Source organism: Pantherophis guttatus, chromosome 5 (genome assembly GCF_059756535.1).
Source record: "Pantherophis guttatus breed Tessera chromosome 5, ASM5975653v1, whole genome shotgun sequence".
NCBI classification, from domain to species: domain Eukaryota; kingdom Metazoa; phylum Chordata; class Lepidosauria; order Squamata; family Colubridae; genus Pantherophis; species Pantherophis guttatus.
The window spans coordinates 44,230,324-44,254,095 of record NC_142067.1 but is presented as its reverse complement, the minus strand read 5'-3'; the positions used below and the strand labels follow the sequence as shown (position 1 = coordinate 44,254,095).

Sequence of the window (23,772 nt, the reverse complement as noted above, 5' to 3'; positions counted from 1 at the left end):
TGTTGGAATTAAAATCGGAATTCATGTTTTTAAATAGGACCATACCAATATTGGCCATGATTTATAGCCATTTGTTCTTTTTATTCTGGTATTTCCAGCTAATGGTCCATTCAGATATCTTGTGAATACCTGACATTCCAATCTAAATATTAGCCTCACAATTGATTGCTATGCACATATATTGTACTGCTAATAGACCATTCTCAGTTGCATAGTTAGGTACATTATATAGTATTACTTCATCTTATCAAAGGATCATTATCACCAAAGTAACTTCCATAGCTCAATAGTACAGGACATACAGAGATCATTCTTTTAATATTATTAAAGAGTTACATAGCAAGTAACCTTGAAACCTCAGTGACTAATCTTGAACAGATAATCATAGAGGACAATACTAGGGTAATATGGAAAAAATACCTAAAAATTTTAGTGATAGAAACTTTCTGCATCTCATCCAGTTCATAAACAGAAATCAGGCGCAGCAATATATGCTTTGCACAATGACACAGTGAAAATGAGCCAAGAGTTATTACAGAAAGGAATGGTTCATGTTTTCATAAGGATAATTTTGAAAATATTCTTAAACTATTTTCGTCATGTGAAAAATGAATTTTAAAGGTTCATTCTGTGCCTCTTCTAAGTATGTGAAGGGATGATAGGCCAGTTTACAACAAATGCTCTGTTTCATGGCAAGTCATAGCTTCCATATCTGCTTTAAAAGTGCGGGGAATATGACATACCTTACTTGATACCTTGTTATCACAACTGTACAGACTTTCCCAACTGGGCTTTATGTGCTAAATTGTTTTAAAAGTTTTTAACATATATTTACTCCTCTGAGATTAGATTATTATTATTTTTATTTTTTAAAAAAACAGAAACTTGGTCTTTCAGGTTGATTAGTTCAAAGGGCCACTGTATGTTCCTGCTATCATTGGTTTATGGCAGAATTTTAAGAAGTCCTACAGGATTTAGGGAAAAATTAATGTGAGCATGCAGTTTTAGAAGTGTTACAAGAAAATTAGTTTTAATGACAAAATTGTACTCAGTAGGGTTTATTTATTTGTAAAGATTACCAAAGAATTATAAAGGAGTTAAATTGTGCCAACCTAATTAAAATTAATGCCATACCAAACAGATAAAACTGCATTGCATATTTAAAAGAAAGTTTCTAGAACATTACATCATTTAAATCTGAGACTTAAATCCACACTGTACATGAACCAGTCAAAGCCCCTCCTGATTTCCAAGGAACTTTGTAGTCTTCCACAACTTAGTGTCCAGATATTTTGAGTTCAAGCTCTCATGAGCCCCCAAATGCCAGCACATCTAATGGCTAGAAAAAATAAAAGTTGTAATTCAAAACAAGTGACTACATAACAGGTAACCATTCTATGAATGGTTTATGCTTGGAAGCCAGGCGATCTTGGGAGTTGAATGATAGCTTTTCAAGGAAAATACCTATGTGAGTCACCATAAAGTGGTCCTTGTTGTTGTTGTTATTGTTGTTGTTGTTATTTTCTCAGAATACTATTTGTAGGTGCTTGTGTCATCCAGACTTCTCCCCCAACCCATTTGATGGTGAAGTGGCACATTTGTCTAATCCAAACTCCATTGCAATATCTTAGGAGTATATACAGACAGTGTTGAGCAGCAATTGTATGCTACTATGGCTCTGACATACAACCTGGTTTTTTAGGATTTAGAAAATGTCAGCAGAGTTGGGACCATTCTGATCTCTGAAGGGGGAATATTCCAAAAAGTGGGCATTATAGCAGAAAATGAACATCTTCTAGCTGGAAGGAATCAGATAGTACCATAAACTTTCCTATCCTGCCAGATAGTAATGAGTAAAACCAACTATTTAATAGGATTTTCTTTTGCTTCATAGAAACTATTTGTTAGAATTCAAATTGCTAGGTCAAATTCCTTTATTTTATTTTGGCAAATAATTTTCTTATATTTCTATGCAGTTATTAAAAGCATACATATTTTTGAAATATTTATACATATCTTGACATATCTTCTTATAAAAAGGGTGTTTTAGTAAAAAATGGTTAATATAACAGATTTGCTAGATTCAAGGTTGTAGACATTCCATATAAGTAAATTATTCATTTCAAGATAGTAAGAGCAAATAATTTGGTGAGAATTTATGACCATTGTGCATAATGGAACTCAAGATTTGAAGGACAGTAATATCAGAATTTATGAAAACATACAATAATGCTTGACATTTATCAAACACTTGGAATGCACAAAATACTTCTCACATATTATATCTTGACTTGTAAATGGCACATAAAACACTGGTTTAAACAATTCCATTAGGCCCCATCCCTGTAGATGGGGACTGAACTGAATTTAAATGGAAAAGAATGGATTCTGAATGCAGATCTGGTGGAAGGAGTGAAAGTGATAACTTGATCAAAAGCTTTTAGGATCAGATGTTATGTTCTATTAAACAAGTGATTTGTGGAGCTGGATGCATTTTTTTAAGTAAATGCCTACACCAGAGTATTATTTTCCAAGGATACCAAGGGAACCATTTCTATGCATTCAATGCAACATTATGACAGTAGGAGTTTCATTCTGTAGAAGAGAAAGATTCAGTGTCTCTATATCACAGAATGTAGACTGAATCAGGACTCAATATACTAGCTGAAAAATATATATTTGCTGTATTTAACATGCAATAAATTTGGTATTATTCACTGTATTTCAACAGTTGCAAGTTGTGCGTACTTTATCTACTCACTCTAGGGCTTAAATAGCCAAGGACCAGAAAATATGAATATGCATATAAGACTCACTAAAGTGACGGAAACCCAGCATTTCAAGATTTCTGCAATTGAGTCCTCTCTTTTAAAAAGTGTGGCTGGGAGAAATATGCATTAAAGTAAGGCAGGCTGCCCTAAAGCCAGGCTTACGTCCAAAAGAAATGAGCTCTGTAATTAACTTGGCAATCTGCTTGGCTGAAAATCATGTCAGTAAGTCACAGAAAGCATGACAAATGCTTTGCTTTATAGAAACTGAGAGAAAAAATTGCAGAAGAAATAATCTTAAAATACTTACTGCTTTTGTCACAGATGGTGATAATGAACTTCAGGAGCAAAAAGTCATCAAATCTAACCAAAGAATGGATAGAGCACATTGTACTAAATCATAGTATGGTTAACCACAGCTAACTGAGTAAATCACAACAATGGATTTGTACAACATATTAAACTATAAATTATAGCTTACAATCCAAAGTGACCGAGTTAATACAAAATGCTAAGCCAAAACCAAATAAAGCACAACATGACTTAGCAGTTTGTGCAACCTGCAGCTACAAAATGTTTCAACTTTCAAAATGTTTTTAACAAATTGCAAATTGGTAGAAAGATTGGGAAATGCATATCACATCACCTATATTTTAATCTAACCACATTTAATACTTAAGCATCAATAATTAAATCAAATAAAGTTTAAATAAAAATATTTTTAATATCGGGGGAGAGAGATCGGCAGACCCCTCACAACCTGGTAATAAACTGTTTCAACTCCTTCCCATGGGATGGCACCATAGGGTATTGCATCCAAATGACCAGGGGTGTCAAACTCGATTTCATTGAGGGCCGCACCAAAGTTGTGTTTGACCTCAGGGGGCTGGGGTGAGTGTGGCCAGAGTGGGCATGGCCTGCTCAATTCCACTCATGTCAGGGGCGCCTGTGGCAGCCCGAGTGCTCTGCCAATGAAAACAGGCTCGCAAGCTCCATTTCCAGATGCAAAGGCCTCTTGCAACCCTCTACCAGTGAAAACGGAACTCAGGCAGGCCACATGCGAACTCTGTTTTCACTGGCAGAGAGTTGAAGAAGGCCGTCACAGCCATAAACAGAGCTCAGGAGCCCGTTTTCACTGGTAGAGGATCACGGGCCGGTCTCTCACTGTTTCCAGGGTGGCCCAGGGGGCCAGATCTAAACATCCTACAGGCCGGATCTAGCCCATGGGCCTTGACACCCCTGAACTAGACACAGGGACATTTTTCCCCCGATGCCATTACTCTACTGAACACCTAATTTCTGTAGCTTTCATGTTTATGTGTACTTACCCATGTTGTATGGCTGTAATATTATTTATCCTTATTATCTTTATTCTCCACTCTTATTTGTATGATTATTGTATGTATACTGAGAGCTTCTGCACCAGACACAAATTCCTTGTGTGTTTCTAATTGTGTGTCACACTTGGCCAAATAAAGTACACTGGTCTACAAGGAGAAAGCCTCGGAAATGAAAGTAGCTTAATTTTACCAGAATTGGGTCACTAATAAGGGAAAAGTAAGTTATGAGTATTAATTGGTTCCAGTTTCTAAGATACAGCTTTAGGTCAAAATTTCTTCAAAATAATTCAAAATTACGAGGGGGATGAGCAATTCTGCTCCATAACTTTCCTGCAAAATGTGATATAGCAATGAGAATGGGGTCACACCAATGAGTATAAATTTATCTTTCTATTGATACCAATAACATAACTTTCCATTTATTTATTGGTTCTTCATTTAACATTTTCATGCTTTTTTGCATGAAAAACTGACAAGCTCTAACATCAAACAACAAGGTTCCATCTTTATTCAGTATTTAAACTGCATTTTTTGGCTTTTCTCCTGTGAATTGCTGTAAGATTCCAGCAGCAATCGGCAAGCATGGACGGACTCCCATTTCCCTTGGTATCTTTTCTCCATGCCTGTGATATCCTGGTGGAATGTCTCCCCATGGTCATCACTCACTGCCCCACAGTTCAAAGGGAAATAGTTTAAATGCGAGTGTAAGAAGTGAATTTTCAGTGACATGCTTGCACCAAGTGCTTTATAGGACCTAAGCAAATTTTCCATGTTTTTCATAGTTATCTGCCTTGCTATTCTCAAAATGGAGATAAATTTATACACTTTCATGTGGTACCATATTTCATTGTTCTACCGTACTTTGTCGAGAAGTTATGAGGCATCATGATCATTAGATACCTCCCTTGTAGTCAAATATATTAGCCAGTGTATAAATCTTCATTGTAAACTTGAAAACTTTAGCCAGCCAGCACCTTTATCACCTGTTTTCTAATTCATCTAATCAAAATATGTAAAATCAACACATTTTATCTTGCAGGTGGATAATTTACAAAAAATTTATAGACCAGTGGTGTTAATTCAATTCAATATTTGTCCTGGTATCATTGATGATCTTGTGGTCTTCATCCCAAAATAATGTGCTTTGACTTCAAAAGTTTTGCATGTTGATAACTTACTCTTGAGCACCTTTAATCTCAACTCACTTTTGTTTTTTTAACCCATTCTTTACTCTGCAAATGTGTGGATTTCTAGAATAGCAAATGGCTATCCTGGCTAAAAAAAATTGGAAATTGAAATCCATGTATTTTGAGTGTGTTCAACAAGGGAAACATTGTGATACTATATCTTGGGAAATGATTTATAATACACATGCTTAGGTATTCTGAATTGTAACTCCAAGAATTACATTTTTACAAGCTGATTCTTATAGTAATTATACTGATTCTATAGTAATTATACTTATGAGCCAAGCATATAAACCACTGATATATATTAGTTAGACCAACTGTTCAGGCCTGTAACATTATTTAAGAATTCTCCAAACTGTGGAGCTTTGTTTGAAGTATGCACAGTCAATTAAACTGTTAGCCCTATAGCTATATTGGTCATACCTTTTGAAAGTTTGCCTAGAGAGCAAAGTATAGTTGAGTTGAGCAACTTACAATTCTGCTCCATTGAAATTCCCATGCTGTTATTCACAGCAGACAATCAGTACATCCAGCAGATTATCAGCAGTGGAACCAGCATATGAAAAGACACTGTAACCCTTCAAACAGATGAATATTCCATGCTTCGAGAATGCCTGAATACATTTTAAATATGCCATTGATACTTTTTTTCCCCTTCCACAACAGATTGGAATAAGATGTGCATGTCAAGTTTCCGAAAGATGCCCTAATTAATTCATGAGCAATGATGCATTCTCCCTCCCTCCTGCTCATGGCAACTTGAAAGCTTTGCAAGTTGACAGTGCAAATAACTATATACATTTGTAGTTGTGTGCCGCCTTTTTTTTTCAAGGAGTCCTTTTATAGCATAGTAGCTAACATGAATTGCACAGTGCTTTGACATATGAATTGCCTTATTTTGGACATTCATCTAGTATTGAGTTTCCACAGGAGTTCACTAGTTGCCATGACATGAACATTTACTAGTTGCCAGGATACTCTTGTTACTTGTTCGTCTATCCTCTTGTTTCTCCTATACAGAGACATAATCTCTACATATGCAGCAATCATAATAGCCAATCACAGGTTTACCTTCCATGCATTTAATTAACTTTGTTGCCTGCATTAAATTGCTCATTTTAACAGCCATCATTTCATTTTGTGGTAGCAAATTCTGTTACCAAGTTACCAAATTGCCTATGCTTAGTGAAAAGCCATTTTTTTTCTCTTAACTTCACATTTTCTCAATCTACCAAATGAAAGATTTTGAATGCTATTTCATGGAGGAAAGACCACATATTCTGCATTGCATGGAGCTATTTTTTCTCCACAGCCACTAGAAAGGTCTCTGTGTGTATATGTGTATTGGAAGGGGAGTCTTGCTTGTCTCCCAATCTTTGTTACCTATTAAAAGAAAATTTTGATATTAAAATGCTGATTCCTTACTACATTCTCTATCTTCAAAACCTTCAAGATTTTTTTATTAAAAAAATTACAGTGTGTAATGAGATTTATCTTTCATACAGAAGGCAGCTGGGTTCTAAACAGGATGCAGAATAATACGACCCAATAATGCAGACTTGATTTAGAACAACGGTGTCAAACTCATGTCATCATGTGACATATCAGGACTTTTTCCCCCTTTGCTAAATTGGGCAGGCCAGCATGTGACGCATCCGGCCCATTGACCGGGAGTTTGACAGCTCTGATTTAGAAGATTGAATTATACATAACCTGATGATGCAACTCAATATTTTCAAGTACAAGAAAACACTAAAATATTAAACTCTTAAAACAATTATATCATGAGGGTCAGGTTTAGTTCTTTCCTAAATGGGTTTACAATTTTTCTAGGCTGATTCTGATACAAAGTAATACATAAAATGGCTTTTTTAAAATTGCTGCAATGGTTCAATGACATATGGAATTTAGATTGAAATTCAATCCTAATTATTCAAAATCATTATTCAAAGCAAAATTATTAAGAGGGGATTAAGCACATCATTTTTCATAATCATTGTAGTTTTTTTTTTAGTTCAGTAAATCATATTTTGAATAGCAACTGCTTTCCAATACAATTTGAAGATGAGGAAGGAGGGGAAACCTCAAAACTTCTTCCTAGATTACCATATGCAAATGCATCTACTGGGTCAACATAAGATGGGAAGAAAATTGTTTACAAGAACAAAAGGGGAAAAAAAAGTCACACACAATATGTTATTATCAGATGCAGAGTCCTTGATGCTCTCTGAGCTTGTTTTCTTGCAGATATTTCATTACTGAACTGGGTAACATTACCCAGCTAGGTAACATTATTATAAATTATTTACACAGTTTAAAATATTGGAAAAAAAGAAGAAGCAAAGTTATGTATAAAAATAGGAACTGAAAACAGGATGAAAAATAAATATATAGTGAATAATGGAAGACTTCTTAAAAAAATGTCTAATATGGAATAAAACAACCACACACACAAATAAACAGAAACATCCAGGAAGAGAATTGTAAGAGATTGCAGTAACAGTGTTCATAAATAGTTTCTCTCTTTGCCTCCCATAATCTGGTTTTCTTCCTAAAAAACTTCAGTTGAGGAGATTAATTTCAAGAGTCACTGATTTGAGGACAAATTTATTACTATCTGATTCCAATAATCCCCTTTCTACCACAGTGTTATATTAAGAAGGACAAAAATGTGGAACTATTTCTACATTCCCCCCTCTATTTTTTCCCTAGTCTTTGGAAACCTCAATCCAATTGAAATGAGGCAGAGGTCCACAGAGAATTGGAAATAGGGTGAGTCAGATATTTCCATTCTCCATTGAAGGTGGAGACAGCAGCCAGACGTGGGTTGTGTTCATTGGTCAGAATGAGGGACTGAGCCTGTCAAATCAGTTAAATTCCGCCCGTTGCTAGGGGCTCCCGCTTTTTGCTCAGTCCGTCAGACTGTGTGGATTGTGTGCTCTATCTGCCTTTAGCGTTAGAATTCCTTTTTTCTGCTTACCTTCTTCGGGGTTTTTTTGACCTTTGGATTCAAGCCGCCTTACATAAAGTGGAGCTTCACGCTCTCTGGCGCTAGCCGCTTGTCGGCTGTTTAAGGAAATCGGCTAATTGGCAATTATCTCAGCACAGCTCCTTTCTCAGCAGTTTCTAAGCGCTTCGATCCCTCATTATATATCAGCTGTTTGGCGCTAGTCACCTGGCTTGGAGTGGAGCTTCGCGCTCCCTGCCGCTAGCCGCTTGTTGGCTGTTTCCTGGAGATCGGTAGTTTGCGGATAGCCCAGCAGTGTTAGCCTCAGAAACAGCTTTGACAGCTCTTTCTCTGCCAATTCAAGCCGCCCCGTCATTTCACAATCTATCAGCTGTTTGGTGCTGATTGCTTAACTTGGAGTGGAGTCTCGCGCTCTCCCTGTCAGTTTGTCCCACTGCCATTTTGAGAATGGGTGCAGCGGTGAACGGTGATTGCATCAGGCCTCCAGTCTCTTAGACTGTGCCTGCATTCCCTTACCTCCCTCTTGAGGAGCCTTTTGACATTTACGACACCTTATTTGGCCTCTGAATTCTAGTTAGCCAAATTACATTTTTAACAGGGGTTTTAATTTACATTTCTTGGCTTACCTGGCTCAGGCGTTGTTAACATATCATGCCCAAGGCTCAAGCCAAGTCTAAACATGGCCAAAAGGCCACTGTCCGGGAACAATCAGAGGCTTCCATACGGGAGGATCAGACCTATGCGCAAGACGAAGGGGTTCTACTTACGCCTATGTCCGCATATTCTAAACGCCCCTCATTGACCCACAAGGCTGCTAAAAGCCAGGAAAAACCTTCAAAGAGATCACATAAAACACACAGTGGCAATAGTCCTCCTCAATCCAAGGTCATCAGAGTGTCTTCTGATGAACCTGTACGTGAGCATTCTCTGACCCCAGATCAAATGTCCTTGCAGGATTACCAAATGTCAGTGGAATCATCCGATGTATGGGGTTCTGCCCCCTCTGTGGGGATGCGTACTACGGTGGAGTCTACCGCTCCCGTGCTCTTGGTGGCTCATCCACCTCCTTCTTCTGTTCCGGTCTGCGCCTCTGTGGAGGCCGGCCCAGCCCGAGATCAAGCTCCTGTCAATTGACAGCCAGAGGACATTCAACATATGATTGCAGTGGCGGTGCAACAATCGCTGTCTAATCATTTCTTCCCTGTGGACAGACCAGCTTCCACTCATTCGTTCCTTCTGAACCTGCTGGTTCTCCGGGCAGATTCAATATGGAAGATGCCATCTCGCTGGCCGGCTTGGATTCCCCGGCCGTGTCTGGTGTCAGTGAACACTCTATTGCGGCAGACATGGAGCCCTTAGAACCTGAGTTATCGAAGGATGAAGGTCTACCTCCTGACCAACCCGCTTTCACTGGCCTGTTTCCCCAGGCTCTATTTAAATCACTTCTGTTCAAGGCGGTGAATACAGCCCAACTCGGGGCTGCTCTTCCACCAGAGCCTCCACCAGTTACAGGCTCCTTGAATCCATTGTTTGCTGAACCACCTAAGCCGGTGACTGCCATTCCTACGCCTCCACTCTTCTTGGATGTCATCCAGAAGCAGTGGTCTTCGCCCACTTTGGCTCCTGTCCCATCATCCACGGACAGAAAGAATTTCACTGTGTCTTCTGCTCTGACTACCCTGCTGCAGGTACTCTCTGTCGACGCTCCTGTGGCAGCTTTACTCTCCTCAACATCCATTCCAGGTGATCCAGAAGAGGGCCTTCAGCCTGACGAGCGCAGGTCAGAGCAGGTCCTTCAGAGGGCCCATCTCGGGGCAGCCTGGGCCATCAAATCGGCTACCACCACTTCTTTCTTTAATCGTGCAATGCTCCTGTGGCTTCGGCAGCTCCAGGATAAACTTTCTCCGGAGGACTCGAGATTGAAACAGGACCTGAATAAGATTGTAGCTGCCGTACAGTTTTCTGCGGATGCTATATTGAATGCGGCTCGATTTGCAGCTAAATCCCTGGCCTCCTCCATTGTGGCTCGCCGCTTAGTGTGGCTGCGCCACTGGCAGGCCGATGCGAGACATAAATGGCGTCTGGCGTCGGTCCCCTTTTCGGGCACGAAGCTGTTTGGGGAGCATTTAGACAATTTCCTTGTGGAAACCAAAGATAAGCGGAAGATCCTGGCTGCAGTTTTCCTTAGAGGGGAACCCCGTTTCTCTTCGTATGTTCCTCGCCCTCAGTTTCGGTCATCGGATGGGGGCTTAGGGTCCTCTCGCAACACGGGTAATTTTACCCCTAGGCAGTGAGGTTTTCAGGAGAGACCACCCAGGGGGAGGAATTTCGGTCCCCGGCGGCCCTTTCGAGAGGGAGGGGGTCGTTTCATCCGTCACCGTCACTAGTAGTACCAGGGAGCCTCCCATAGGCGGAAGATCAGGCCTCTTCGCCAAGGTTTGGGAGAGTACTACTTCGGATTGCTGGGTCCGGGCCTCCATTCTATCAGGGCTGGCCATTGAATTTGTTTCCACCCTCTCTTTGTCTTTTATTCGCTGTCCGCTGTCTCAGGTTACCAAATGTCGAGCCCTTATGGAGTCGGCTATTAGTCACCTTCTCGCCATTAAGGCTATTCAACGAGTGCCCAGGGATCAAGCTGGACAGGGTTTCTATTCTCGGGTCTTCCTAGTCCTGAAGTCATCGGGTGGGTGGAGACCTATTCTGAACCTTAAACGTTTGAACCGATTTGTTATCTACCGAAGGTTCAAAATGCAATCCTTGTGATCAATTTTAAACGGCATACGGAGGGGCGATCTCCTCTGCTCAATAGATCTTACGGAGGCGTATCTCCATATCCCCATTTGAATTTCTCATAGGAAGTTCCTTCTTTTTTGTTATGCTGGGGTTCACTACCAGTACAGGGCTTTACCATTAGGCCTTTCCTCTGCTCCCCGTAGCTTGGCGGCTTTAGCCGCTTACCTCAGGCTTCGGGCCGTTCGTCTCCAGTGTTACCTGGATGACATCCTCATTATGTCTAGTTCCCCTCAGCAGGCCATTTCAGATCTCCAACTTACCATTCAGACACTAGCCTCGCACGGCTTCTCTGTTAACATAGAGAAAAGCTATCTGGAACCCTTGACTAGAATTCTCCATTTAGGAACTATAATTGATTCAGTTGAAGGTAAAGTTTTCCTCTCCCCGGATCGACAAACCGGGTTGAGATCCCTGGTGGCCAAGGTCATAAAAGATAGATGATTGTCTCGGCCATCTCTATTGTTCCCTGGGCCAGGTTACACCTTAGAGACCTTCAATGGTTTCCCTTGCCTTTACAGAAGGCGGGCAAGGGGTCTTCTTCGGTCAGAATTGCAGTTCCGAGGGAAGTGTTCGTGTCTCCTTGCTGGTGTTGATCCCCTGTGATTTCCAAAGGCTGCCTGTTCCTGGAGCCTCAATGGGTGGTAGTGACCACTGATGCCAGCAAGTTTGGTTGGGGAGCTCATTGCGGGGCGCAAGTTGCTCAGGGCACCTGGTCCGCCGTGGACGCGGTTCGCAGTATCAATTGGCTGAAGCTTCGTGCGACTTCCCTTGCACTTCGGGCCTTTCGTCAGCTGGCAGCCGGCACCCATGTGCTGGTGCTCACCGACAACACCTCAGCCAAGGCTCACGTGAATCGCCATGGCAGAACCAGGTTCAGGTCTCTGATGCAGGAAGCCAAAAGACTGGGACTTTGGGCAGAGCTCCATCTGGCTTCGTTGAAGGCGGACCATATATCAGGAGATGCGAACGTGATGGTGGACTGGCTGAGCCGCCAGAGGATAGATCACGTGGAATGGAGTCTCCATCCTCTCTTCTTCCAGATGATGGCGGATCGCTTCGGCACACCACAAGTAGGCCTGTTCGCCTCCCAGCAGAATACCAAAGTTCCCTGCTTCTTCTCCCGTTTCCATTCTCAACAGGCGGAAGCTGTGGACGCTCTGCACTCCCCTTGGCCTCAGAGCTGCTGTACGCCTTCCCACCGATTCCCCTCATTCCGAGGGTACTTCGAAAACTTCTGATAGAACAGGCGGAGATCATTCTTGTAGCACCACATTGGCCAAGGAGGTCATGGTTTGCGGACCTCATGAATTTATCAGTGTCGCCTACTTGGAGGATCCCGTGCACCATCGATTGTCTCAGCCAGGGGGCAATTGTACATCCAGAGCCTCAGTGGCTACAGATGACCGCTTGGTGGTTGAGTGGGAGGCTCTGAAGCGGGACCACATCCCGGCCTCAGTGATTCGTACTATCCAGGCATCTCGGCGGTCATCGACGGACCAAATTTATTCAGCCACTTGGTGGACCTTTTCTTCTTGGTGTGAGCTCCAAGGCTTCTCCGCTCTTCGAGCTTCTGTGGTGCAGGTCCTGATGTTTCTCCAGGCTGGGTTGGACAAAGGTTTTTCTCCCAACACCCTACGGAGACAGGTGGCCGCTATTTCGTCGGTCCTGACATACAACTCCACTCATTCTTTGTCGCACGATCTGCTGATTCGTAGCAATGAATCTCTGTCCTCCAGTACTGCATCGGTACCCAACTTGGGACCTTTCGTGGGTGTTGGACTCTCTTACGGGGTCTCCATACGAACCGCTGGTTTCAGCAAGTCTATGACTTTTATCCGGAAAAGTGGCTTTCCTGGTTGCTATAACTTCTGTGCAGCAGATTTCTGAAATCACTGCATTGTCTATCAGGGATGATTTGTGTGTGTTCCACGCGTACCGTGTGGTCCTCAGGTTGGATCCTACGTTTGTGCCTAAGATTAACTCTCCCTTTCATCATTTGCAGGAGCTGGTTCTTCCAGATTTCTACCCGTGTCCTTCCAATCCATTGGAGAGCCAATTACACACGTTGGATGTCTGGCGGGCTCTTCAAATCTACCTCCGGAGGACTGCTGATATTCGTCGGACAGAATCATTGTTCATTTTTTTTCTCCCTGCTTCTTTAGGGCACAAAGTGACTTCTTCAACAATTGGTCATTGGATCCGAGCTACGATCAATACAGCTTACAAAGTCTGGTCTTTGCCGCCTCCTATTAATGTGACAGCTCATTTTACTAGAAGTGCTGTGACTACAGCTGCTGGGCATCTAGGGCTTCGTTGCTTGAGATCTGTAGGGCAGCTACTTGGACTTCTCCTTCTCCCTTTGTTAGGCACTATAAGTTAGATAAATTTGCCTCCGAACAGGCTGCCTTTGGGAGGAGAGTGTTACAGGGTGTTGAAATGCGGGGGGAGTCTTCTGCCCAGACTGTTCCCTCCCATGAGCTGGGACAATGAACTCTGGTATGTCCCATGTCTGGCTGCTGTCTCCACCTTCAATGGAAAAGGGGCATTGGTCCTACCTGATACGCCCCTTCTCATTGGGTGGAGACAGCAGCCAGCCCCACCCTTCATCAGTCTGGTCACTAATGTTGTTTCTGTTTTCTTCCACACTCGGAGTCTGTCTTCCTCCTTTGACAAAAGCTGGGAGTCCCTAGCAACAGGGGCGGAATTTAACTGATTTGACAGCTCAGTCCCTCATTCTGACCAATGAGCACAACCCAAGTCTGGCTGCTGTCTCCACCCAACGAGAAGGGGCGTATCAGGTAGGACCAATGCCCCTTTTCATTTGACTGGAAACCACTATATTCCAAATTGCCCTATTCTGCATCATATTTAAGGCAGCATTGATACAGGACAACTTGTATCAAGTTGGAACCCAGACTACAAAGTAGCTTACAAGCTACAGCTTTTATGACAAGTACAATTTAATTACAACCATTTATGTAACAAGAAACTAATTTTTCTATATTTAACAAAACTTGCTTATGTTGCAGTCTAAATAAACAGTAGGTAAATTGAAGTGCATTTTAAACATGAAATAGGTATTCAGGCCATCAAAAATAATATGTACTTGTACTTGCAAATACTTTCCTCTTTTTTTTAGGATTCCAAAGTTGTTGCTTTGCAAGCATCTGTATTGTATGTGGAATATGTATACATACGCGTGCATGCGTGCCCATGCCCACACAAATATCTTTGCTTTCAGTAAAGTTTTGGCATTAAGAAAAGATAATGTACCTGTATGTAAATTGGATGGAAGGTTTCTGTCTTTTTTCCATTGTGTGCATTTAGCAGAAATTTTTTTTTAACAAAACTGCAATCCCAATTTCTTCTGTTTGAATCAATATTTTTGTGATATTATCTAATTAGATATTATCTCATGTGCATAGATAAGTTACTTTACAATACCAAAATGTACAAACACCAATTTTACATTTCTTTATTTGCACATCATTTATAACATCTCATTACACATACTATTTTCTTACACAAAAGTTTGATCTGGACAATATCCTTACACCACATATACAAATCTAGAAACAATAACATCTTTATTATATTACATGTAATGTGTAAATTTAATGAAAGTGCACCTGTGTTTATGGGACTGTTTATTATATCTTTTGGTTGAAAGATTTATCTCAATTTTATAACTTTTATATAACTATCTAAATATTCATTCAGAAACTGTTGAACAGGTAATTAACCTAAACTTTATAATTTATTATTTTCAGAGAATTAAATACATCAGGTGCTATAGCATTTATATATACTGAACCACTGTATTCCAGTAACATTGTTAATAGGTGAAATTTTATTCACTAGGCTTATGAAATGTTTATCCCAAACTTTTCACCTATTTTCATCTGATGGTGTTTGTGTAAATATATGGGCAGGATAATGAAACTGTTTATTTTTGCATGAATATTACCTAGCTTTTAGGGTTGGTGGGAATAAATTCTGCAATTTTTATTGCTCACTTATTTCTAAAATGAATGGTTTGGAGATGCATTAAAATGTTTCCAGATAGTTTTGAAGTGGAGCATGCCAACTAGACATGATACTAAGAAGCTTGATCTAGAGAGCTATCATAAAGAAAAAGTTAGTAAGGTACTGGTGATATGGTCTTGACAAAAAAAGCAAAATAATAACTCACAAATACTGTCCTGAATATTTTTGATAATTACATATCAAAATTGACTGTAAAACAAAATTGAAATAACTTTTAATACAATATATTTTTACAGTTCTGGAAATTCAGAATTCAATTCCTTTATACCTGCTACTGGTATTAATTTTTTTAAAGATACTGTAACTTATTAAATACATTTTTTAATTTGATAAAAAGAATTCTCTATCATGGTTCACTGATAACTGACCTAGTTTGGTTTCAAAAGATGTTAAGTCATAACTAGTCAGCAATATAACTAAACTGATGATGCAGATGCCTCAATGTCAGTGCCAAGCTTTAACACAAATGTACATGAATTAACTTCATTGAAAATACATTGAAACTGCTAGGACTTTTTAAAATGTCTACGTGGTAAAAAAATTTAGGAAAGTGAATATGGTTTCTTTTTAAATGTTTACTGAGTTAAAAGTTAAATGTTTTTCTTTTGTACCTGTATAAGTGTCTGTTTGGCACAGCAACCAAACTAGACAGACAGACTTCAACAGAAAGTTAGGACTGCAGAAAAAATAATTGCAACCAGCCTGCCTTCCATTGAAGACCTGTATACTGCATGAGCCAGAAAGAGGACTGTGAAAATATCTACAGACCCCTCACATCCTACACATAAACTGCTTCAACTTTTTCGCTCAAGATGACACTAAAGGGCATTATATGCCAAATCAACCAGACACAAATATAGTTTGCCCCCCCCTCCTCACCATGCTATCACTCTGCTAAACAACTAATTCCGACAATGCTGTTTATGCCTAGGATGTCAAACCACCTAGTAGGGCTGTATTTCCTATTATCCTTCTAATCTTTTCATCTTTCCTATTACCTATTTCCTTAGTGTCTTATGACTATAATTTTGTTGCTTGTTTATAATCTTCGTTTGTGTCTCATGATTTATGTCAATTGCCTTTATTTAGCATCCTATTATGATTTATGTTGTTTGCTTATTTAGTATGCCTATCATTGAGTTTGTATCTTATGATTTGTAATGATTGCATTTTATTATATGATCATGATTTATCACTTGTTGCTTGTATGTACACTGAGAGCTTATGCACCGGAAACAAATTCCTTGTGTGTCCAATCACACTTGGCCAATAAATAATGAATGAGTGCTAACACTCTAGATAGAATTCATAAATTAATATCTTTATTTTGTAACAGTTTTTTTAAAAAAATAGGAAAATACTGAAAGACACTCCATAGTTTTATATTTTGACAGACCCAAATTTATGAGCTCATACTACTGTGTTTCCCTGAAAATAAGACCCTGTCTTATATATTTTTGAACCCTAAAATAAGTGCTTGGCTTTATTGCCATGCGCTCAAAAGCCTGATTGGGCTTATTATCAGGGGATGTCTTATTTTGGGGAAAACAGGGTATCAACGAGATTCCTTTATTGTGGGGTCCTTCCATGAAAATGGTTTATTAGTTTTTAGACAAACAAACCTATTTTCCTTGTAATAATGTATCCCATGAAAACACAGTATAATTTAGATCTGGAATCCAATATTAGGGCATCACATGGCTACTTATTTCTAATACAAAATGGGAGCTAATGAGAAAAATACACCCACATGTGATTAGAAAACATCTGAAAATACAGCAATCAATTTTTGAACATGCCTTGTTAACATTACTTCAATCCTTATGTGAGAACAAACTGTTTCTGAAATCCAGTTCTATAATACAAATAGTTCATAATGCAATTATTCTTCCATGATTATAATCTCTTTGAATAAACATTTTATAATATATTTGTAATTATGAATAAATAAATGCTCATTTGAATTTCTTAGTATGACCACACCTTTATGCAGAAAAAACCCCATATTTTGGATACCATTATCATCAAATATTACTTGGCCTTCAAAGTAATGGAGCCAGTTGCAAGCCTTTACATCTGAATATCCATGTTTTGAAACACTATTGCCACTCTGCTTGGAATGTATACCTAAAGGGAGGGGAAAAAAAAGTCTTATTATTGATCCATTAAAAACCTTTGTAGTATGGGGGGCATAAATCTAAATGACTTAAATAAATTACTTATAATGTTACATTATTTAATGTCACTGAAGAATCAAACACTTATTAAATATGGCACAGATGTAGAGTCAAATTCTGGATTTGTATTTAGTCTTAAGACTAAGTAATTAATAGAAATAATAAATTTTGCATCCTTCATATCCTATTACCTAATGCTGGATTGGGTAATAGGCTTAAATGAAATTGGAACTAGAGGACACAAATGATTTAAACTGATCCAAGTCTGAATATTTGAAGACATCCATATTGTGTACTAGTGAATGACAAACTCTTACTGTTCAATTTGATTGCCATTGTATCATGAGTTGAATTTGTATTTTGCCCGAGATGTCATTCAGTGGAAATAAATACAACAGAAGATATAGTAAAGCATTTAGTAACCTGCAAGTCAGAGGGTTGAAATGGGTCTCACTCATATATATTCAACAAATTTGTTGAACAATGGTAATAATGTTCTTTCAACATTATGATTAATGTTCTTTTATTCTTTCAGAGAGAAACTCTGAATCTGAAATCATTTTTAGGTAAGGAAAAAAGAAATATGTAACAGTGGATTTTATAACTCCTTTTACAGATCATCTTCTGAGTTATTGTTTTTAACTAATTGATATGTGTACTTTACAGACTGCAGGGTGCAACTGATGAGGAGTGAGATGTGGGGGGAGAGGGAGAGGGGAGAGAGAGAGAGAGAGAGAGAGAAATTTTCACTGAATCAGACTATAACATGTCCAATGGATCATAGCTATTTGTCAGTGATCAGAGTTTTTTTCTCTAAGGTTTCTGTGATAAATAACTCCTACAAATCTGCTCAGCAGGGAAGGACATTTGATATACACCTAGAATTCTGTACTCTGAAATTTACAGAAAAAGAAAATAAAATGTCAAGGGAATGGTTAATGATACTTGGTTATTGTAAAATATGTTAGAAGAGGTTTATTTCCAAATATTTTAGCAAACAAAACCATATATTTACTGATACTCCCAATAGTTCAGTGGAGAAAATTTCATGTTTAAAATTAATGAGAAATAAGTAAGAGACAGTTATTAATGAAGGACAGGCAATCTGTTAATGAAAAATTGTCACTGACAAAAGGATGTGGTCCAGGTTGATGGTTTTTTTAAAAAAACTTAGCAATAGCTAGATGAGCACGGGTTCTTCACCCTTTCTGTAATCCCAACTATTATTCTTTCTGTCTTCTTACTCTATATGGATTCCACATACACTTAAAAAATACTGTACTTTTTGATAATACTATACTTTTAAAAATATTTAAAACAATATTAAGAAAACAAACGTTAATATATCCATAAAGTAAAAATAAATTTTCATTTCTCTTGACATCAGCTTAATGTTTTATTTATGTCCCTTGTATGTAAGAACTTCCTGAAAAAGTTCCACTTTTTTTTCATTTGTAGAGAAACTTGGACTAAAATAAATAAATATTTAAATTGAATTAAATAGCATTTGAAGGAGGAAATTGGATTGGATTTTCCTGCCATTATTAACTATTAGCACTATTTCACTTTCCACAGCAGGTTTTTTTTTTCTTTCCAAAGACTCTGAAAGCAGCCTGAGGGCAAAGATTTTGGGGCGGGGGGGGGGGCATTTCTCTTTGCCTGCCTTGATTTTACAAAGTTTTTCAGCAGATAATTCTTGATTTTTATCTTTACCTCTTTTCCAGCAGAAAGGGTTGCAAATGCTGCCGCCCCCCCCCCCCCCAATTTGGGGACTATCCATCCCATTAACCAGAGTGGATTTAAGAGAAATTCCTTCCTTTTCTCCACAGAGCCAACCAAAATACGAGTAGGTTGGGATGTTTTTTTTTTCATATCTTTGTCTTATTTTTTTGCTTTTCTGGAAACTTGTCCTTATATTGTACTAAAATATAATTAACCAAAAAGCCCATAAGTAATTTATTTTTTTCTCACCCTGCCACTAGAAATAGGAATATCTTAAGATGGATTGTTTAACAGTTGTTATGGGAAAATTTAAAATATATTTAAGTTTACTTATATGTTACCTTCAAGAGACTCTAGGTAACCCATAACAATAAAAATTAATAAAATCTATTTTCATAATAAAATCAGCACAAAAATAAAGATATTTAATGATTAAAATATATATGTATTCAAAATAAAGAGTAACCAACATTTCATAAATCTATCCCCAGAGATATGCTAAAAAGGATGTTTTTTGTACTTCTAGAACACTGTTAAAGAGGGCAGCATTCTTACCTCAGAAAGAAAAGAATTTGAAAGGGTTATAGAATTAATCTCAAATGCTAACCCCCAAATAGGTCTCTGGTAGGCAATTAGATCTTTTAATATAATTAAATAATAATGAAAGGATGTATGTTTTCTTCAAGCTCCAAATTTTTGAAAAAAAACATTGAAAACTTTTTTAGTACACAGTCTTAATGGTATTATTAGGATTTTTCCTACAATATTTTAATCCACGTGTTATGGTTATGTGGATATTGTTTTCCACTCTCAAGAACTTGTCCCATTTAAATGCAGACTACTTTTCTATAGCACACGAGTTTAACTGAATAAATACCAAATTAAAAAAGAAAGATACATAATGTGGAAAAAGGAAAACTACAAATAATATATGAAAAAGAAGGAAAAAAGAATTTCTTTAACATTATTGAAAGACTAAACATGGTGTTAAATTCAGAAGTGCATCAATATTAGTAGATGTACCATTTCATCCTAAAAGAAACTGATTTGCTAGTGCAAGGTCAGTGAATTTCTCACTCAGCCATCCTCATCCTGCCCATTTAAGAACATCCAATATGCCAGCCACATCAATTTAATTGAATGCAGATTCAAATAACATTAATGGAATATCAACATAAATATATTTGCTAACATTTATTCTGGAACATACTTAATTTGAATTTTAACATGACTAAATATCTACTTTAATTGATGTTTAAACTATAACATACATTTTGTAGAAAAATGTCAACTATTGCTGCATAATTGATAAAACAACAGCTAATTGAGAATGTGTCAAGTTGTCATATCACATTGAGCAAAAGCAAATACATGTCATGCTTGCAGTTGAAAATATGTAAGAGCGCAAAGTTGAATTTCTTCGTTCCATTGAGAATAACATGTGAATGCACAGTACACTAAGTTTTGTGGTTTTTACTACATATACAAAAGTGCAAACCATACCTGTGCTCAACTTGACATAAGTTGAATTTCCTTTTGAAAATATTTGCACAATTGTTTTGTGATTCAATGTATATGGACTTCTATCAAAAAATGCAGCAATATAAAGTAAAAGTGCAGAATAAGCCATCATTCTACACCACCCATTTCTATAGTTAGTCAGAATAGATTAAAGGGAAATTCATTGTAGATTAAGAAATACCAAAAACAAATTTACATCACCAAAAATCCAGTGTTATAATTACAAACAATTAGCAATTGTTTGGTATAGTATTATTATTAAAGTAATAACAAATGATTTCAAAAGAGATGAGTGCAGAAAAAAACAAAATTACTAAAGCAAATTTACAAAGTAAATTTTTTCTTCCAAAATTGCAAATCTCTCTTTCATTCTCCCTTCAGGTATAGGCAAGTCTCTTTGACAGATTCACAAAGCTGTCACTGAAGCTGAAAGATTCTTTCCTAGTTGTTGAAATATCCTTTGGAATATATCTGTTGTAATCCCTATCTGCTCTGTTAACAATGTCCTCTTCCCTATTTTCGTTGCTTTGCAGGTTGTAGTCATTTCTGTCTTTAAATTTGTAATCCATATAGAAATAGCATCAAAAAAGATTGTTTAAATTTTTTTTACTCCTTAACTCTTTAGTTCAATTCAGCACTTCATAGGTCTATACTCACATGGTCTTTCTCAAATGCCACTTATCTCTTCGTTTAAAAAGCTTGGCCATTGAGTCCCCTTAAGAAAGTTAAACAGTCTTCTTTTCCATTATATTTTTAATTAAATACAAAGTACTTTAAAGCAGATAATTTAAAATTTAACTGGTTCCTTCTGTTTTAATTTTTATAATTCAAATTCTTAGTAAGTTTTTTTTTACTAAGAACTTTATTTTGATTAATTTTAAACCTTTATGATTATTATTATTTTTTTATTATATCCCAGGTTGGAAAAGTGGTCACCAGATGTCTAGTTCTTTGCTGTTTGAAAGATTTCAATAGGCATCAAAGTATTTATATCCAAGTATGCTTTAGAAAACAAAATTGCATTTGAGTCCAATGCTCTTAAAGTGGACTCTGTGTGAGGCTGAGAGTTTGATATTAATTCATTGGCTCTTGTTCTACTCAGTGTGCTTACATCTTCCATTCAGATCTTGTGAGTTTCTTGTGAAAAGCAGCCTTCTGGAGCACATGTGGGTGATCTCTTAGATTCTCCTATATCCGGAGAAACTCTAGAGATCTAGCTTCACAACCAGTTCACAAGTTTCCACCTCAATATTATCTCCAGTTATTGGAGCAGTTTACCATTTTCTCCATCCAGAAATCCAACACAAATATGTTTTGAATAGATGAGCTTTAGCTGAAGGTGCATAGCGAATAGAAATAGGTATATTTATGAATACAACCTGTTGTTATGTGGGTTTTTAATTTATTTAATTTTTAACTGGAATGTTTATAGTGGTCATCTTATTCAATAAGAATTCAGGTTAAGTATGAAGCTGGATTTTAATCAAAATTAATTATTACCATTTATGTTATTTACTGATTTTTTTAACCAAAAAAATAAAAAATAAAAAACCCACCATTAACAGGTCACATTGACTGTAGACAATGAGATTAAAAAATTTCCAACACAATTTATACTTCAGGCCTCTATGTATTGATCTTATTGATCTATAAAAATTTTCTTTTCTTTTATTATGAACAATACCAAAGCAGAGGATTATAAGAGCCGTGGTGGCACAGTGGTTAGAATGCAGTACTGCAGGCTATTTTCTGCTGACTGCGGGCTGACTACAATTTGGCTGTTTGAACCTCACCAGGCTCAAGGTTGACTTAGCCTTCCATACTTCCGAGGTTGGTAAAATGAGGACCCAGACTGTTGGGGGCAATATGCTGATTCTGTAAACCACTTAGAGAGGGATGTAAAAGCACTGTAAAGTGGTATATAAGTCTAAATGCTATTGCTATTATGTTATTGAAATCATGTTGTGCTAATGCAGGGAGAGTCTTTAGAATCTGTTCTTCATGCTGAGAAAATGAGGGAAATGGTCTGTATTCTTGAAAGGTGATAATGTAAATGTGCTAGGCTTAAAGATATCATAACACTCATTGCCCATTCAAAACTGAGGTCCACCAATTGAAACAAACTGTGGAATAGAATACTTAACAGATATCTTAAGATGTTTTAAGTAACCCTACTTCCAGTTTGTAACATACATTGTTTGGTGAGGTATGGTTTGTTTTACACATTTTGGTTTAGGCATGGAGATGAGGATCTTGCTTTTTTATCATACTACTATTTGGCCTACACACCTGTCTGCAACTTTACCTTCAAGTAGTGTGTGTGCTGGTGTCCTCGGCTTTGGCCATCACTTTCATTCAATGCATTGGGTTGCTAAGGAACACAAAGGAAAGGGTGACCCACACTCAGGGTTCAAATTTATATTTTAGTGCCATTATCATGCCATTAGCTTGTAGCTAAATTCAAATTATATTACATGTTTGGTTATTACTTTTTTTTTATCATGCTTTCTTTCACATGCATTTGTTAAATTCATTTTTACAGTTGTTCCAACCTCTGTAAACATTAATTGTATTTTGCATCTGCACTATGCTTGTCATGTTGATAATATGTTATGGTTAATAAGATCATAATAATTATGTGAGGCTATCTGCTGTATATTAATTTTTCATTACATTGGTAGAATAGTAAAATTTGCAAGAAATCACTCTTCAGAACTGCATTTTTCCCCACTTTTATGGGATTCCCACAAATCCCACTTTCCCAACTGGGATTTCATTCACTGTGATATATGATGTACAGAACAAGAATGTACATATATACAGATAATATATGTAGAAAAGTATATACAGAATGATTCAGGATATTAAAGTGATTGATCGTTGTTTACTGGTACATATTCTAGGGTCACTGAGATGATTATGAATATAAATAGAATATGAGAATATTAAAAAAGAAATGGCAACATATAAATTGGCATATGGACATGATAGAAGAAAGAATGTTTCCAAGAATTGAAATATATGAAGTAAACTAGAATTATGAGTTCTACTGGAGTAAATTAGCCGTATATTATTTTCTTTTATTATGTCATGTCTTAAGTGCATCTTTTAATTCCTTTTTGTGCTTTGTTTAATGTTGTTTACCCTGAATTTAAAGATAGTCTTAGCCGTGAAGACATTTTTCCAGTGAATAAAAGAAAAGGAAGGAAAGAAAAAGAATCCAACATTATTATAGTCTGGTTACTT

The 23,772-nt window shown here is 37.5% G+C and overlaps 1 protein-coding gene across 11 annotated transcripts in view; it reads right to left on the bottom strand.

Annotated features, from left to right (window-relative positions):
- The window catches only part of GBE1 (1,4-alpha-glucan branching enzyme 1), a 167,197-nt gene that overhangs the window by 7,138 nt on the left and 136,287 nt on the right, over positions 1 to 23,772 (bottom strand). For 3 of the 11 annotated variants that reach the window (XM_087895005.1, XM_034420591.3, XM_034420432.3), the window contains 2 exons: positions 22,832 to 22,897; positions 14,511 to 17,233 (listed from right to left, as the gene is read on the bottom strand). In XM_087895005.1, coding sequence (XP_087751131.1) covers positions 17,177 to 17,233; positions 22,832 to 22,897 — 123 coding nt within the window. In that variant the 3' untranslated portion in view covers positions 14,511 to 17,176. Of the gene's footprint in view, positions 1 to 2,882; positions 3,132 to 14,510; positions 17,234 to 22,815; positions 22,898 to 23,772 lie in introns of those variants that run through there. The other 8 variants (XM_087895002.1, XM_087895001.1, XM_087895003.1 and 5 more) reach the window with 4 other exon arrangements.